The sequence below is a fragment of the Mustelus asterias genome, chromosome 11 (assembly GCF_964213995.1).
Source record: "Mustelus asterias chromosome 11, sMusAst1.hap1.1, whole genome shotgun sequence".
Taxonomy (NCBI): Eukaryota; Metazoa; Chordata; class Chondrichthyes; order Carcharhiniformes; family Triakidae; genus Mustelus; species Mustelus asterias.
Window position 1 is genome coordinate 68068410 of NC_135811.1, and position 18131 is coordinate 68086540.

An 18131-nucleotide genomic window follows, 5' to 3' on the forward strand; every position below is an offset into this window, starting at 1 on the left:
ATTGCAGTGGCAAAAACATGAAGGAAGATTATTATCTGAATGGTGACAGTTTTGGAAAAGGGGAAGTTCAACGTGATCTGGATGTCATAGAGTAAGCTTTACTTGTGACTAATAAATAAACCTTAAATGGCTGGTTGGAATGGGACTGATTCCTGGGATGACGGGGCTGATGTATGAGGAGAGATTGAGTTGGTTAGGATTATATTCACTGGAATTCAAAATAATAAGGGAGGGATCTCATAGAAAGCTATAAAATTCTAACAGGACTGGACAGGGTAGATGCAGGAAGGATGTTCCTGATGATGGGGGAGTCCAGAACCAGGGCTCACAGTCTGAGGATGCAAGGTAGACTGTTTAGGACAGAGATGAGGAGAAATTTCTTCACCCAGAGAGTGGTCAGCCTGTGGAATTCACTACCACAGAAAGTAGTTGAGGCCAAAACATTGTATGTTTTCAAGAAGGAGTTAGATACTGCTCTTGGAGCAAAGAGGATTAAAGGATATGGGAGGAAGGTAGGATCAGGCTATTGAGTTGTATAATCAACAATCATAGTGAATGCTGGAGCAAGCTTGAAGGGCTGAATGGCCTGCTCCTGTTCCTATTTTCTATGTTTCTATGATTGGTGATAATCACAGACTTTGCTGATGGAATAATTTGCACTATCCGAGACGACAAACTTGGTGAGTAAAGCCGAGACATTTGCTGCTCAGGTGTCCGACCCAGCAGCTAGCAGAGGGAAAATGACCATTCTACGTGGGGAATAGAGGAAATACGACCAGAGCTGTAAAGGCATTATAGATTGAGAGAAAGCAGCGAGAGTTCTACTTCCTCTATAGACTCTGGAAGAGTTCCAGTGGATTGGAGGGTAGCTAATGTAACCTCACCTTTTAAAAAAGGAGAGAGAGAGAAAACGGGAAACTATAGACCGGTTAGCCTGACATCGGTGGTGGGGAAAATGCTGGAGTCAATTATTAAGGATGCAATAACTGAGCATTTGAAAAGTGGTGACAGGATTGGTCCAAGTCAGCGTGGATTCACTAAAGGGAAATCGTACTTGACAAATCTTCTGGAGTTTTTTGAGGATGTGACCAGTAGAGTGGACAAGGGTGAACCAATGGATGTTGTGTATCTGGATTTTCAAAAGGCATTTGATAAGGTCCCACTCAAGAGATTAATGAGCAAAATTAAAGCTCATGTATTGGGGGTAATGTATTGATGTGAATAGAGAACTGGTTGGCAGACAGGAAGCAGAGAGTTGGAATAAACGGTTCCATTACCGAGTGGCAGGCTCTATTGGAGTACCGCAGGGTTCAGTGCTGGGACCCCAGCTATTCACAATATACATTAATGATTTGGATGAAGGAATTGAATGCAAAATCTCCAAATTTGCAGATGACACTAAGCTGGGTGGCAGTGTGTGCTGTGAGGAGGATGCTAAGAGGCTGCAGGGTGCCTTGGACAGGCTGGCTGAGTGGGCAAATACTTGGCAAATGCAATATAAAAATGTGGATAAATGTGAGGTTATCCACTTTGGTGGCAAAAACAGGAAGGAGGATTCTCTGAATGGTGGCTGTTTAGGAAAAGGGGAAGTTCAACGTGACCTGGGTGTCATGGTGGAACAGTTGCTGAAGATTGGCATGCAGGTATAGCAGGCAGTGAAGAAAGCTAATCGCATGCTGGCCTTCATAGCAAGAGGATTTGAGTATAGGAGTAGGGACATCTTGTTGCAATTATGCAGGGCCTTGGTGTGGTGAACCATAGTTGGTTACCACTATGAGTGCTGAGCCATGGATGGTCAGCACTATGGGTATTTGTATATATGTTACTGTTGTCACTGCTGGTGTTAGGGTTGGGCTGTTCTACCTGTTGATATTGTTCTGTGGTACACTCCAGTTGGCTCCGCCTACCTGGAGGAGTATAAAGGTCACTGCACTGCCTGGTGACCCTTTAGTCTGGGATTGTATTGTATATAGTGTGCTCCATTCTTGTTATTAATAAAAGCCTTTATTTCCCGGGTACAATCTAGCCACCCGAGTGATTTAATTGCGCATCAATTTTATTACTAACAAAATTTTGAAGAAAAAAAAAACCATGGAGCAAATGTTGAAACCCGATCGGCTTACTTTAGATCCACGTGCGGCAGGAGCGTCGAACACTTTCGACCATTGGTTAAAGTGTTTTCAAGACTACATCGATGCCTCAACAGCCATTCAAAACGAGGCCGATAGACTGCGGGTCCTCCACGCGAGGGTAAGCGACACTGTATACTTATCAATCCGCGATGCCCAAGACTACAAAGGGGCCATCGAACTACTTAAGAAACGGTACAACAAACCGCCAAACGAGATCCATGCTCGACACCTTCTAGCCACTCGACGGCGGCAGCCCGGCGAAATGACAGAACAGTACCTGTGTGAACTTCAGCAGCTAGCCAGAGCCTGCAACTGCAAGCCAGTGTCGGCGACCCAATATACGAACGACTTGATCCGAGATGCGTTCGTGGCGGGAATCGGCTTGTCGTATATTCGCCTTCGGCTGCTAGAGCAAGGTAATCTAGACCTCGCTAAGACAGTAGAATTGGCTGATGCTATGGAAACGGCCTCCAGAAGTCTAGAAACGTACCCCACCGACCACATGGGAACATTGTGGCAAGTACAGCCACCGACTCAACGTTATTCAGCGGCTCCGAAAAACTGCGCGATTGAGTTTCCAACCTCGGACCTGATGACGGCGGCAGCCCCAGGAGGCCCGCGGTGTTACTTCTGTGGATTGGCGAAACACCCTCGGCAGCGATGTCCAGCTAGAACGGTATTGTGCTCCGCGTGTGGAAAGAAAGGGCATTATGCCAAAGTCTGCAGGACCAAACCACTCTCCAAACATAGCAGCGCGGCGTGTGATTCTCCAGAGCCTGTCTCCTTGTCTCCAGCATCTTCGAGGTCTTCCACCACGTGCGATTCCAGAGCGCCGCCATTCCTGACGACGGAGACGCAAGACATGTGCGACCTGCAGGGGCCGCCACTTTTAGCGCCACCGACCACGTGCGATCCATGGGCACAGCCATTTTGGTCGGCACCGACCACAGACGACCAGCAGGGGTCATCATCATCAACCATCTCAGCTGCCTGCAGTTGCACCCAAGACCCAACGGTGGCGTCAATCATCCTGGACCAGGCCAAGCCTCACAGACTCGACAAGTCCATGATGGGCATAGAGGTAAATGGACGCCAAATTCATTGTTTGTTTGACAGCGGGAGCACGGAGAGCTTCATTCACCCTGACACCGTGAAACGGTGCGGTCTCCGAGTACGGACTGTCAGACAGACAATTTCGATGGCGTCGAGGTCCCGGTCTGTTACCTTGCTAGGGAGCTGCGTGGTCAACCTAACGGTGCGGGGCACAGTTTACGAGAACTTCAGGCTCCTTGTGTTACCGCACCTTTGCGCTCCGATACTCCTGGGACTAGGCTTTTTTTTAATAGAAACCCTACAGTGCAGAAGGAGGCCATTCGGCCCATCGAGTCTGCACCGACCACAATCCCACCCAGGCCCTACCCCCACATATTTACCCGCTAATCCCTCTAACCTACGCATCCCAGGACTCTAAGGGGCAATTTTTTTAACCTGGCCAATCAACCTAACCCGCACATCTTTGGACTGTGGGAGGAAACCGGAGCACCCGGAGGAAACCCACGCAGACACGAGGAGAATGTGCAAACTCCACACAGACAGTGACCCGAGCCGAGAATCGAACCCGGGACCCTGGAGCTGTGAAGCAGCAGTGCTAACCACTGTGCTACCGTGCCGCCCATGGACTTTATGGTCCACCTGAGGAGTGTAACCTTGCAGTACGATGGGCCACTCCCTCCACTTTCAGTGGGAGCACAGCAGCCTCCAAATTGCCCAGTGCGCTCCACGTGTAGCCTCTCGACACTCAGAATCACCCCACCATCTTTATTCGAGAATCTCGTGCCAGGCTGCAAGCCCATCGCAACCAAGAGCAGGCGTTACAGCGCTGAGGATCGGATCTTTATTCGATCTGAAGTTCAGCGGCTCCTCAGGGAAGGGATCATCCAACCTAGCTCTAGTCCATGGAGAGCGCAAGTAGTGGTGGTTAAAACTGGAAATAAACCCCGGATGGTCATAGACTATAGTCAGACCATTAATAGATACACGCAGCTGGATGCGTATCCTCTCTCGCGCATATCTGACATGGTCAACCAGATTGCGCAGTACCGGGTGTTCTCCACCACTGACTTGAAGTCAGCTTACCACCAGCTCCCCATTCACCCAGAGGACTGAAAATACACGGCCTTTGAGGCGGATGGTCGTCTTTATCACTTTTTAAGGGTTCCCTTTGGCGTCACGAATGGGGTCTCGGTCTTCCAGCGTGCAATGGACCGAATGGTGGACCAGAACGGGCTGCGGGCTACCTTCCCGTACCCGTCACTATCTGCGGCCATGACCAGCAGGACCACGATGCCAACCTCCTTAGATTTTTACGCACTGCGTCTCGCCTGAATCTGACCTACAACAGGGAGAAGTGCGTATTTTGCAAGCGCCGCCTAGCAATTCTCGGATACATGGTGGAAAACGGGGTCCTTGGCCCTGATCCAGACCGTATGCGTCCCCTCCTTGAACTTCCCCTGCCCACTAGCATCAAAGCACTGAGAAGATGCTGAGGCTTCTTTTCATACTATGCACAGTGGGTTCCCAATTATGCGGACAAAGCCCGTCCGCTCATCAACTCTACCTCCTTTCCCCTAGCAACAGAGGCTCGCTTAGCCTTTGAAGGGATAAAAGCCGACATCGCGAAAGCCATGATGCACGCTGTTGATGAGTCCATCCCCTTTCAGGTGGAGAGTGATGCATCTGATTTCGCCCTGGCCGCCACACTTAACCAGGCGGGCAGGCCCGTTGCCTTTTTCTCTCGCACCCTCCAAGGCCCTGAAATTCGGCACTCTGCGGTGGAAAAGGAGGCCCAGGCCATTGTGGAGGCCGTTCGGTATTGGCGCCATTACTTGGCGGAAAAACGATTCACCCTGCTGACGGACCAGCGGTCCGGGGCGTTCATGTTCAACAACACGTTACGGGGTAAGATCAAAAATGATAAAATCTTGAGGTGGAGAATCGAACTCTCCACCTACAACTATGATATCATGTACCATCCAGGGAAGCTCAATGAGCCCTCAGACGCCCTGTCGCGTGGAACATGCGCTAGTGTGCAGGAGAATCGATTACAGGCCCTCCACAATGATCTCTGCCATCCGGGGGTCACTCGGCTCTTCCATTTTGTAAAGGCCCGGAATCTACCCTACTCAGTGGAGGATGTCAGGTCCATAACCTGAAGCTGCCAGGTATGTGCTGAATGCAAACCGCACTTTTACCGACCTGACAGGGCACACCTCATTAAGGCCACTCGCCCTTTTGAAAGACTGAGTGTGGACTTCAAGGGCCCCCTTCCTTCGACAGATCGGAACGTGTACTTCCTCAATGTGATTGACGAGTACTCACGATTCCCTTTTGTCATTCCCTGTTCTGATACGACCGCTGCCACGGTTATCAAAGCATTACGGGATCTTTTCACCCTGTTCGGTTACCCCAGCTATATCCACAGTGATAGGGGCTCGTCATTCATGAGTGACGACTTGAGGCAATACCTGCTCTCAAAAGGGATTGCCTCAAGTAGAACTACGAGTTACAACCCTAGGGGTAACGGACAGGTTGAACGAGAAAATGCGACAGTCTGGAAGGCTGTCTTACTGGTGTTGAGGTCTAAAGATCTTCCAGTCTCCCGTTGGCAAGAGGTACTCTCTGATGCGCTCCATTCCATCCGCTCACTCCTGTGTACGGCAACCAACGCTACTCCACATGAGAGGATGTTTTCCTTCCCCAGGAAGTCTTCCTCTGGGACCTCATTACCGTCTTGGTTGACGTACTCAGGACCTGTCCTCCTGCGGCGGCATGTTAGGACCCGCAAGTCCGACCCTTTGGTTGAACAGGTCCAGCTCCTCCACGCCAACCCTCAATATGCCTATGTGGCATATCCTGACGGGCGAGAGGACACGGTCTCTATTAGAGATCTGGCGCCTGCAGGGGACTTGGAAACCCCAGTCGCTCCCACACCCCTAGTTAGGGACCCCCTGACTCTTATCTCCCCTCCTGACACGGCGCGGGCAGTATCGGGACCACCACTTAATCCTCTTACTCCCGTGTACAGCTTGCCTGAGTCCAGGAGATTGTCGCCACCTCGAGTCGTGCTCGAGTCCAGCAGATTGTCGCCACCTCGTGGTCCACCTGTCCGTGAGGAACTGGAGGAGTCACTGGACACCGCCTTGGAGAGAAGGTCACCACGGTTACCAGAACCGGCGTTACCGCCAGTGTTGAGGAGGTCGCAGAGACGGTGCGGTCCTCCAATACGACTGAACTTGTGAATATATGAACAGTTGTTCTGTTTTTTGCCCCGCCGGCCTTTGTTTTAAAGGAGGGGTGAATGTGGTGAACCATAGTTGGTTACCACTATGAGTGTTGAGCCATGGATGGTCAGCACTATGGGTGTTTGTAGATATGTTCCTGTTGTCACTGTTGGGGTTAGGGTTGGGCTGTTCTACCTGTTGATATTGTTCTGTGGTACACTCCAGTTGGCTCCGCCTACCTGGGGAAGTATAAAGGTCACTGCACTGCCTGGAGACCCTTTAGTCTGGGATTGTATTGTATATAGTGTGCTCCATTCTTGTTAGTAATAAAAGCCTTTATTTCCCGGGTACAATCTAGCCTCCCGAGTGATTTAATCGCGCATCACTTGGTGAGGCCACATCTTGAGTATTGTGTGCAGTTTTGATCTCCTAGTCTGAGGAAGGACATTCTTGCTATTGAGGGAGTCCAGTAAAAGTTCACCAGACTGATTCCTGGGATGGTAGGACTGACATGTGAAGAGGGACTGGATGAACTGGGCTTGTACTCACTGGAATTTAGAAGAATGAGAGGGGATCTCATCGAAACATATAAAATCCTGATAGGACTGCGCAGGCTGGATGTGGGAAGAATGTTGGAGGAGTGCAGAACTAGGGGTTCGTTAGATATGTTCAAGAGGAAGCTGGACGTGGCCCTTGTGGCTAAAGGGACCAAGAGGTATGTAGAGAAACCAGAAGTGGGATACTAAAGTGCATGATCAGCTATGATCATACTGAATGGTGGAGCAGGCTTGAAGGGCCGAATGGCCTCCTCCTGCAGCTATTTTCTATGTTTAGTCAATAGACGTTGAAGTGCTGTCAGATTGTGCTGTCGTAATTTGAATGCTATTTTAACTAACCTCTCAACTGGGAAGCGAATGGGATTGGCGGCAATGCTGTCTTCACACCTTGCATTCAGAGGGTGGGGTGTAAAACAAGAAATCCACTTCAACCTAGGGAATGGCCTAGTGTTTTTATCGCCAGAAACTCAGCTAATGCTCTGGTGACCCAGGTTCAAATCCCGCCATGGCAGATGGTAGAATATGAATTCGATAAAAAATATCTGAAATTAAGAATCTACTGATGACCATGAAACCATTCTCGATTGTCGGAAAAACCCATCTGGTTCACTAATGTCTTTTAGGGAAGGAAATCTGCTGACCTTACCTGGTCTGGCCTACATGTGACTCCAGAGCCACAGCAATGTGCTTGACTCTCAACTGCCCTCTAAAATGTTTCCAGGGCAACTAGGGATGGGCAATGAATGTGGGGTAGCCAGCGACGCCCATGCCCCACGAATGAATAAAAAAAGTCCCCGCCCAGCCAGTTAGGTCACAACTGCCCCAAAAGATATTTTTGAGGTACAACTGAGAAACATCAGGAAAGGTACGGGTTCACAGAATTGTTACGGTTCAGAAAGAGACCATTTGGCCCATCGTGTCTGCACCATCTCTCCAAGTGGCCATCATGGCTTAGTGTCATTCTCCTGCCTTTCCCCCGTACCCTGCACATTGTTTCTATTCAAGTAATCATCTAATGCCCTCTTGAACACCTCGATTGAACCTGCCTCCACCACACTTCCAGGCAGAACATTCCAAAGTCAAACCACTCGCTGTGTGAAAAAATATTTCTCACATCACATTTGCTTCTTTTGCAAAACACTTTAAATCTGTGCCCTCTCGTTCTCGATCCTTTTACGAGTAGGAACAGTTTCTCCCTCTCTACTCTGCCCAGCCCCCTCATGGTTTTGAACATCTCCATCAAATCTCCTCTTAGCTTTCTTCTGTCCAAGGAGAACAGTCCCAAACTCTCCAATCTATCCTCGTAAAATTAACTTTCTCACCTCGGAACCATTCTTGTAAACCTCTTCCACACCCTCTCCCCATGATGTTTACATCCTTCCTATAGTGAGGCACCCAGAACTGTACACAATACTCCAGTTGAGGTCTGACTAATATAAAAGCAAAATGCTGTGGATGTTGGAAAAGCTCAGCGGGTCTGACAGCATCTGTGGGGAGAGAATAGAGCCAATGTTTCCAGTCTAAATGACCCTTTGTCAGAGCAGAAAGATCATCCTGACTCAAAACGTTGGCTCTATTCTCTCTCCACAGATGCTGTCATACCTGCTGAGATTTTCCAGCATTTTCTGTTTTTGTTGTTGTGGTCTAACTAGCGTCTTGTATAAGTTCAGCATAACCTCCTTGCTCTCGGACTCTTCTTCTTGGGTGAAACATCAGTAAGATAAAGGACTGATCTTTGCTTCTTCTCTTCAATCCATCAGGGGGTCTGGGATTTGCTAAAGCAGCTGATTAAAATAGTTTGGGATTTTTTTTCAGCCAGCAGTCTAATCCTGAACACTCACAGCTCTTGAACTGAGAACTTGCTGACTACAGCAAATCACTCTTGGCACAAACTTTGTCTGTCAAAGTAACAAAGGAAATGCAGGCTGCCAGAGGGCCAGAGGCCCAGAAAGAGCTCAGCTGTTAGAGTCATGGAGTTTAAGCCAAAGTATGGTGAGTGAGGGCTTCTTAAAGGTTGCTGCGTATGCAGGGATTTCTCGAATGGATCAGCCTCTCCTCACCTGGGGAACTGACCCCATCCTGGCAGTGTAAGGAGGGTGAATTAAAACAGACACCTTGAGGGGTTTAACGCCAGTGAGAACGAACGAGCAGAAAGCTGAATGGGAAAGAATTGGGTGTCCAGCACTGCGGTGGTACCATTCACAAATTTGTTAAAGAAGTTACTAGAGTAAAATAAGAACAAACTCCAACAACTTTCACAACCTCGGGATGTGTCAGTATGTTATGGTCAATGGAAAGATGTGGCCACTCTTGTAATGTTAGTGGGACAAGGCTAATTGCTAGCCAAAGGGAGAGCTCGGGAAGTCCTTGCTAGCCAATGGGAGAGCTCGGAAATCCTTGCTAGCCAATGGGAGAGCTTGGAATGTCCTTGCTAGCCAATGGGAGAGCTTGGGATGTCCTTGCTAGCCAATGGGAGAGCTTGGGAAGTCTTTGCTAGCCAATGGGAGAGCTTGGGATGTCCTTGCTAGCCAATGGGAGAGCTGGCTTCCCTCCCAGAGAATGATTCACTGCTCACAGATGTAAAACAACAACAACTTGCATTTCCATGGCAATTTGAACACAATAGAATATTCTAAGATTGTCACAGGTGCATTATTAGACAAAATCTGATACTGAGCATATCAGGAGATAGTAGGATAGATACGGCCAAAAGATAAGTCAGAGACTTAGCTTTTAAGGGGAATCTTAAAGCAGGAAGGCAAGGTTTAGTGAGGGAATTCCAGAGCTTAGGGTCCAGGCAGGCGAAGGTTCAACCAACAATGGTGGAGTGTTTAAAATCAAGAAAGAGACCAGAACTGCTGGAGCACGGATATCTCAGAGGAGATTAAAGATTTAGTGAGAGACCAGGCCTTGGTGGGGGGGGGATTTCAAAACAAGGATGAGAATTTTTAAGTCTGAGAGAAAGTCAGAAGAAGGTTCCTAAAGGAGGGCTGGGAGCCTCTGAGCAGAGATCATCCTGGCAAAACCTCCTGAACTGCAATCTCATGGACTGCCATGAAACACGATAGGTCAACAGGATGAAGGGTGATCAACTGACTTTCCCCTTTGCACAGGATACTATAATCACTTGTCACCCAACAGGGTGGCAGCGTGTGGCAAGGGACAGAGCTACATCAGCACCATTTGAAGAATTAGATTCCAGAACAACAATGATGTTACAGCATCTCTCACCAATGCCCCCTCTAAAGCCTGGGGTCTGCACTCCATCATTGCTGATCTTCCCCTTTGACTGGGAGCTCTAGGCAGGAGGAGTGCTCAACTTGCCAGAGGGCTAAGAAATATTGGCGCAGGGGAGGCATGTGTTATGTTTGTCAACAAAATACCTTGCTATTTATAGCGACAGGAAAAATACCTCGAATACCTTGAATACTCTACCTGGCACGCCCTTGTGCGCTCTGCCCCGTGACCCCCACGTGCGCTCTGCCCCGTGGCCCTCACGTGCGCTCTGCCCCGTGACCCCCACATGCGCTCTGCCCCATGACCCCCACGTGCGCTCTGCCCCATGACCCCCACGTGCGCTCTGCCCCGTGACCCTCACGTGCACTCTGACCCTCACGTGCACTCTGACCCGTGACCCTCACATGTGCTCTGCCCTAACGATGTTGGTTTACTGACCTTTGCACAGCCAAGATTGTCTTCCAGAACCTCTTCCTCTTCAGTGAAGCAACTAGGTTTCTTGCAGATGGAAGGCAGTGTGAGGTTACAGGGCCCATCGTTCCATCGCCCCTCCTAGTTCCATAAAGAGAAAGAGGGGGTTGTGTTTGAGTACAACGCTGCGCTGTCCTTCAGTGACCATCTGACTGACAGGCGCTATTTAACATTGCATCTGATTCATGAAAATCTGTAAATAATTCAGCCCAAATGAAACCCATCTTCAAAGAACACAATCATCTTATTGTAAATTCCTGCACAGGATTAGTCTGATGGTGACAGTCTCACGTTCTTGGGTTTATTCAGTGTGTGATTAGCTTCCCTTTTGCCTTTATGTGAATATCCAATGGCACATCAATCCCTTCCCCATGACATCCAATCACTCCAGCCTCTTCCGAGCCAATCAATCCCATTCCAACCCCTCCCCTTCCCCCTCCCTCCCCAAACCAGTCATTCCCACCCTCTCCCCCCCCTCATATCTGGTCACTCCCTCCCCCTTTCCTCCCCAAATCCAGTTACTGCCTTCCCCCTCGCTCCCTACCTCCCCAAATCTAGTCAATCCCACCCCCTCCCTCCCTCCCCAAATCCAATCACTCCCACCCCTTCCCCCCCTCATATCTGGTCACTCCCACTCCCCTCCCTCCCCAGATCCAATCACTCCCAGTCCCTCCCTGCCTCCCCAGAGTTAGTCATTTCCATCTACCCATGACCTCTCCAGCACCTTTCACTCCCTCCCCACAGACTGTCACTTCCCCCCATCCCTCTCGAGTGGGTCACTCCTCACTGTCCCTCCTTTTGGGTTTGTTACTCTTCCCCTCCACAGCCGATTCCTCCAGCTTATTTCCCATCTTCTCCTTCTTATAGGTCTCTCCGCCTCGGGTAAGATGCTCTGTCAGAGTCAGTGCAGACTCAAAGGGCTGAATGGCTTCTTTCTGCACTGTAGGGATTCCATGGTTCCCTTGAGTTCATCATTATTCCCACAGAGTGGGCCCCTAGACTTGATCACATCCAGAGAGGGAAACCCTCACTACTTCATACCCAGAGAGGGAATCCCCTCGATTGCATCATATCCAGAGAGGGAATCCCCTAGGTCGCATCATACCCAGAGAGGGAATCCCCTGGATCATATCATACCCAGAGAGAGAATCCCCTCGATTGCATAATATCCAGAGAGGGAATCCCCTAGATCACATCATATTCAGAGAGGGAATCCCCTAGATTGTATCATATGCAGAGAGGGCATGTCCTAGATTGCATCAGACCCAGAGAGGGAATCCCGGGATTGCATCATACCCAGAGAGGGAATTCCCGGATTGCATCATACCCAGAGAGGGAATCCCTGGATTGCATCATACCCAGAGAGGGAATCCCCGGATTGCATCATACCTTGAGAGGGAATTCCCAAGTTGCATCATATGCAGAGAGGGCATGCCCTCTAGAGAGTATCCCCATGTCTAGACCGAAAAACCCCTTTATTGCCTCGGACCCAGGCACAGAAAATCCTGTATGTTACGTTATCAGAGACAGGTAGCATTCACACTCTATAAACAGCCAAAGACAGAGTACCCTCGACATGGGCAACAATCCAATAAAAGCCTCCACTTGAATGATTGTGAGTTCAAATGACAGAAACTTGATTGGCTAACTTCACAGTTCAGTCCTCCAATAGCCTGCTAGTGAGGGACTGGCTCCAATGGCTGCTGAATAACACTCAACAGATACATAATGATATGCAGCAAGACATTGCAATGCACATCCTTTCAACTGAAACCTCAACCCCTTATTCTTCTCTATTCCTCTAACTGTTGGAAGTATTGAAGTCTGGGCTCTGTTTTGTTCCAGGTCCCGGTCTGCAGTTGGAGCAGTAATCATATCCAACTTTATTCCATCAGGTTGCAGCAAGAATTAGGGAGGAACATCAGTGAAGGATCAACATTGGTGTTCCAGCATTGCGAGCATTTCCCCTGGTAAATCGGAATGGGAGACACCGTATTCTGATTCTCGGCATCAAATATATTTACGTGTTTGTTTGTCTGGGGATTTGATTTTTGATTGGATTTGATTTATTATTGTCACATGTATGGTACATAGTGAACAGTATTGTTTCTTGCGCACTATACAGACAAAGCATACTGTTCACAGAGAAGGAAAGGAGAGGGTGCAGAATGTTGTGTTACAGTCATAGCTAGGGTGTAGAGAAAGATCAACTTAATATAAGGTAGGTCCATTCAAAAGTCTGATGGCAGCAGGGAAGTAGTTGTTCTTGAGTCGGTTGGTACGTGACCTCAGATTTTGTACCTTTTTCCTGATAGAAGCTGGTGGAAGAGAGAATGTCCAGGGTGCGTGGAGTCCTTAATTATGCTGGCTGTTTTTCTGAGGCAGTGGGAAGTGTAGACAGAATCAATGGATGGGAGGCTGGTTTATGTGATGGACTGGACTACATTCACAACCCTTCATGAAGCAGTTATAGTTTGATGTCCAAGCTAATACTGCACATGGGATACAGGGTGATCTGATAAGTGGATTCATAATTGGCTTAGCGATAGGAGACAGAGGGGGACTGAAGGCCAGTGACCAGTGGCGTACCACAGGGATCCGTGCTGGGCCTCCTATTGTTCGTCATTTATTTAAATGACAGTTTACTAGTTGGGGGGTAAGATCAGTAAGTTTGCCAATGACACAAAGATTGGCCGGGTGGTTAACAGTGAGGTTGAGCGTCTTGGGTTTCAGGAAGATATCGATGAGATGGTCAAATGGGCGGATAAGTGGCAGATGGAATTTAACCCTGAAAAGTGTGAGGTGATGCACTTTGGAAGGAGTAATTTGACAAGGAATTATACTATGAAAGGTCTGACACTGGGAAGTTCCAAAGAACAAAGGGACCTTGGCGTGTTTGTCCATAGATCTCTGAAGGCGGAAAGGCAGGTTAATAGGGTGGTGAAAAAGGCATATGACGCACTCGCCTTTATCAATCGGGGTATAGATTACAAAAACAGAGAGGTCATGGTGGAGTTGTATAGAACGTTGGTGAGGCCACAGCTGGAGTACTGTGTGCAGTTCTGGTCGCCACATTATAGGAAGGACGTGAATGCACTGGAGGGGGTGCAGAGGAGATCCATCAGGGTGTTGCCCGGGATGGAACATTTAAGTTATGAAAAGAGGTTGGATAGGCTTGGGTTGTTTTCATTGGAGCAGAGAAGACTGAGGGGGGACCTGATTGAGGTGTTCAAGATTATGAGGGGCATGGACAGGGTGGATAGGGAGCAGCTGTTCCCCTTAGTTGAAGGGTCAGTTACAAGGAGACACAAGTTAAAAGTGAAAGCTTTGGAACTGACTTTACGGTAAAAATGAAGACCATCATGTGACCTGTTCTGAAGTCTGCTTGACCACAGGCTTGGGTGAAGGCGCTGTTAAAGATTAAAGCAGGACCCTAACTGTTTGATGGGAGGAAGGTATGAGCTGTTCACATTTGAAGAAAATAGCAATGATTTACGGTGCTTCGACCAGTGGTCTCCAAAGTCCTAGCAAGGTGTCCAAAAAGCCAGGTTGTAAACAGTTGTGTTTTCCCGAACATTTCCCTATATCATCATGTTCTAATGCCTCAGACTTCTGCAGGTCTGAGCCAGGCTGAGCAGAGGTTGAGTAGACTAGCAGTGAGTGTGAGGGCATTGCTTTGGCAAGTGAAGCATTATGTTGTGTGTTGGTTCCGCTGTCCCAAGATGGCACCTGCCTGTTCACTTTCAGTTTGACCTTGGCTCTGGAATTTTGGCAGGGTTGACAGTGGATCAGTGCACAGTCAAGAATGATGTCAAGGTATTTTAGCACTGTGTGATGGCAGAGTGACCACAAAACGGGACAGGAAGTCATTCCTTGGTCTTTGAGATGTTCAGGTGGAAGGCCGAAAGACAGTCTTGTAAAGTTTGGTCAAAGTTTCAATTTTCTGAATAATAGAGAATCATAGAATCCTTACAGTGCAGGAGGCCATTCGACCCATTGAGCCTGCACAGGCAACCATCTCACCCAGGCCCTATCCCCATAACCCCACATATTTACCCTGCTAAACCCCTGACACTAAGGGGCAATTTAGCATGACCAATCAACCTAACCCACACATCGTTGAACTGTGAGAGGAAACTGGAGCACCCAGAGGAAACCCATGCAGACACGGGGAGAACGTTCAAATTCCACACAGACAGTGACCCAAGCTGGGAATCGAACCTGGGTCCCTGGCACTGTGAGGCAGCAGTGCTAACCTTGATGAGTTGTTGGTTTTTAATTTTGGGAAGTTTCAGCAGCGTGCCTGTGTGCCACACTGACATTGGCACGAGAAAGTCAACAAAGGTGGTTCCTGTCTTTGGGCCGATCTGGAAATTGGCTCAGAGCAGTTGTAGCCCGTGTGAAAACTTGCCTATTGTAGCGGTCGTGGCATTCCAGGGGCTTATATTCAAGAAGATGACCATCATCCCGGTACCAAAAAAAAGCCAGGCAGCATGCCTTAATGACTATCATCCGGTGGCTCTGATATCCATCATTATGAAGTGCATCAAAAGGTTAGTCAGAGCATGAATCAATTCCGGCCTCCCAGATTGCCTGGATTCACTACAGTTCGCCTACCCTTGCAACAGGTCCACAGCAGACGCCATCTCCCTGGCCCTGCACTCAACCCTGGAACACCTAGATAACAAGGACACCTATGTCAGACTCCTATTTATTGACCACAGCTCAGCCTTCAATACTATTAATACTACGAAACTCATCTCCAAACTCCATGGCCTGGGGCTCGGCTCCTCCCTCTGTGACTGGATTCTAACTCACAGACCACAGGATAGGCAACAACACCTCGTCCACGATCATCTTCAACACCGGTGCCCCACAAGGCTGTGTTCTCAGCTCCCTACTATACTCCTTATACACCTGTGACTGTGTGGCCAAATTCCCCTCGAAATCGATTTTCAAGTTTGCTGATGACACCACTGTGGTGGGTCGGATCTCAAATAATGACGAGACAGAGTACAAGGATGAGATAGAGAATCAGGCGAACTGATGCAGCAATAATAATCTCTCCCTCAATGTCAACAAAACAAAGGAAATAATCATCGACTTCAGGAAGTGCAGTGGAGGACATGCCCGTGTCTACATCAATGGGATGAAGTAGAAATGGTCGAGAGCTTCAAACATTTAGGTTTCCAGATCACCAACATGTCCTGGTCCCCCATTGCCAACGTTATAGATAAGAAAGCCCACCAATGACTCTACTTTCTCAGAAGACTAAGTAAATTTGGCATGTCCGCTACGACTCTCACCAACTTTTACAGATGCACCGTAGAAAGCATTATTTCTGGTTGTATCACAGCTTGGTATGGCTCCTGCTCTGCCCAAGACCGCAAAAAACTACAAAGGGTCATGAACGAAGCCCAGTCCATCATTCAAACCAGCCCCCCAGCAATTGACTTAATCGATACTTCCCACGGCCTTGGAAAGCAGCCAGCATAATTAAGGACCTCGCACCCCGGACATACTCTTTTCCACCTTCTTCCGTCGAGAAAAAGATACAAAAGTCTGAAGTCACATACCAACCAACCCAAGAACAGCTTCTTTCCTGCTGCCATCAGATTTTTGAATGGACCTACCCTGCATTGAGTTGATCTTTCTCTACACCCTAGCTATAATTATAACACTATATTCTGCACCCTCTCCTTTTCTTCCCTATATACAGTATGCTTTGTCTGTATAGCGCGCGAGAAACAATACTTTTCACTGTATGTTAATACATGGTGACAATAATAAATCAAATCAAAATATGTTCATAGAATAGAATCCCTACAGTACAGAAAGAGGCCATTCGGCCCATCGAGTCTGCACCGACCACAATCCCACCCAGGCCCTACCCCCATATCCCAACACATTTACCCACTAATCCCTCTAACCTACGCATCTCAGGACACTAAGGGCAATTTTAGCATGGCCAATCAACCTAACCCGCACATCTTTGGACTGTGGGAGGAAACCGGAGCACCCGGAGGAAACCCATGCAGACACGAGGAGAATGTGCAAACTCCACACAGACAGTGACCCATGCCGGGAATCGAACCCAGGTCCCTGGAGCTGTGAAGCAGCAGTGCTAACCACTGTGCTACCGTGCCGCCCTATTGAGTGCAGGGTCATGAAGCAATAGGTGTGGAGGTTGACAAGTCTTTTCCATGGCCTGGCAATGGCCACTATCCTGAATTATCACCAGACGTTTGGAATAGTTTCTGTGCTGTGTCAGTAAACATCTTTGGTCACCACTTCCTTCTCTGTGAGTCAACGTTCTTCAGGGATTGTGGGTAAGTCCCAATACCTCCTGCTGCTTTGCCTGACTTAGCTGTCATCAGGGCAGCGTGCACTGTGTTTACCATGCACTCATCTACCCTGTTGAGCGATATTGTTGAGTTAATTAGGAGCATCAGCATTGGATCTGGGCCACCACTGTGGTTGTTGGCTCAGCTGCTCCTGGGTGAGACAGGATTTTCCACAGTGGAACGCACAAAGTCAATGTTCTCCACTGTTTCGTGCCATCCTAAGGGGCATCCTTCACCGAGGGGTCTTCATTTTCTTTGTATTCTCCCAGAAGTTGCTCATTTAAAAAAAATCTTTGGGAACAAATTTGGTTGCTGTCTGTTTGTGAAAATGTGGGAAGCAGTGATGTGGTATTTCTACCGTGTCCTCACCAGCAGTCTTGCAGTGGAACAGGGGCACTTTAAGAGACCGATCACATGACATCATTGGCCGTTTAGAGCCATGTAACCTAGCAACCTGTCGTGTTAACATCTCCTGAATAGAGCTCTTTGTTTGTTTGAATGTCCGAGGCCTGCGGACTGAATTTTAAAAGCACCACAAGTGGTTGTAGCTTTCAGAGGGGGATGGATCCAGTTAATGGTGGTTCCTAAGTATCCGCTGTCCCTTCCACAGATTCCAGCGTGGTTTCGGATTTGAGTTTATGTAGTTTGAGGCTGATGTGAGTGAGGGCTTGGGAAGTGTTGGGAATGGAGGAAAATGGACAGAACTTGTTGAGAGCAGATCAGCCATTGTTGTCAAGGGTCGTGAAGCAAAGATCAGGTGAGTAGTTCTTCTTCCACCTGGTGGAATGGAATGTTCCAGGCTGCCTGGCATTGTATACACGTTTAGGTCATGGATTGAAACAGCTGATCTCCGGTGGTGGTAGTGTTGTTGTTGACGTAGCCCCATATTTGATGTTGTCAAAGTCATCATGTTGGGTGTGCGGCAGGCTGATGTTGGGCCATGGGATTGTTGGCGGCTTCCAGAAATTTGTGACCCTCGGTTTTCCTGACTTTGATGGAGATAGAATAGAGGACAACGGATTTTCAGTCTTCAGTGTTTTTGGTGCGTTTTCCTTGGTGTATTTGGCTCGGCCGTGTATCTTGGTATCTCTGCTTGCAATTGGTTGATGC

The 18131-nt window shown here is 48.5% G+C and overlaps 1 protein-coding gene across 1 annotated transcript in view; it reads right to left on the bottom strand.

Moving 5' to 3' along the window:
* The window catches only part of mrc2 (mannose receptor, C-type 2), a 286794-nt gene that overhangs the window by 142678 nt on the left and 125985 nt on the right, over positions 1 to 18131 (bottom strand). Inside the window, exon 9 of the mRNA XM_078222936.1 lies at positions 10645 to 10758. Coding sequence (XP_078079062.1) covers positions 10645 to 10758 — 114 coding nt within the window. The remainder of the gene's footprint in view (positions 1 to 10644; positions 10759 to 18131) is intronic.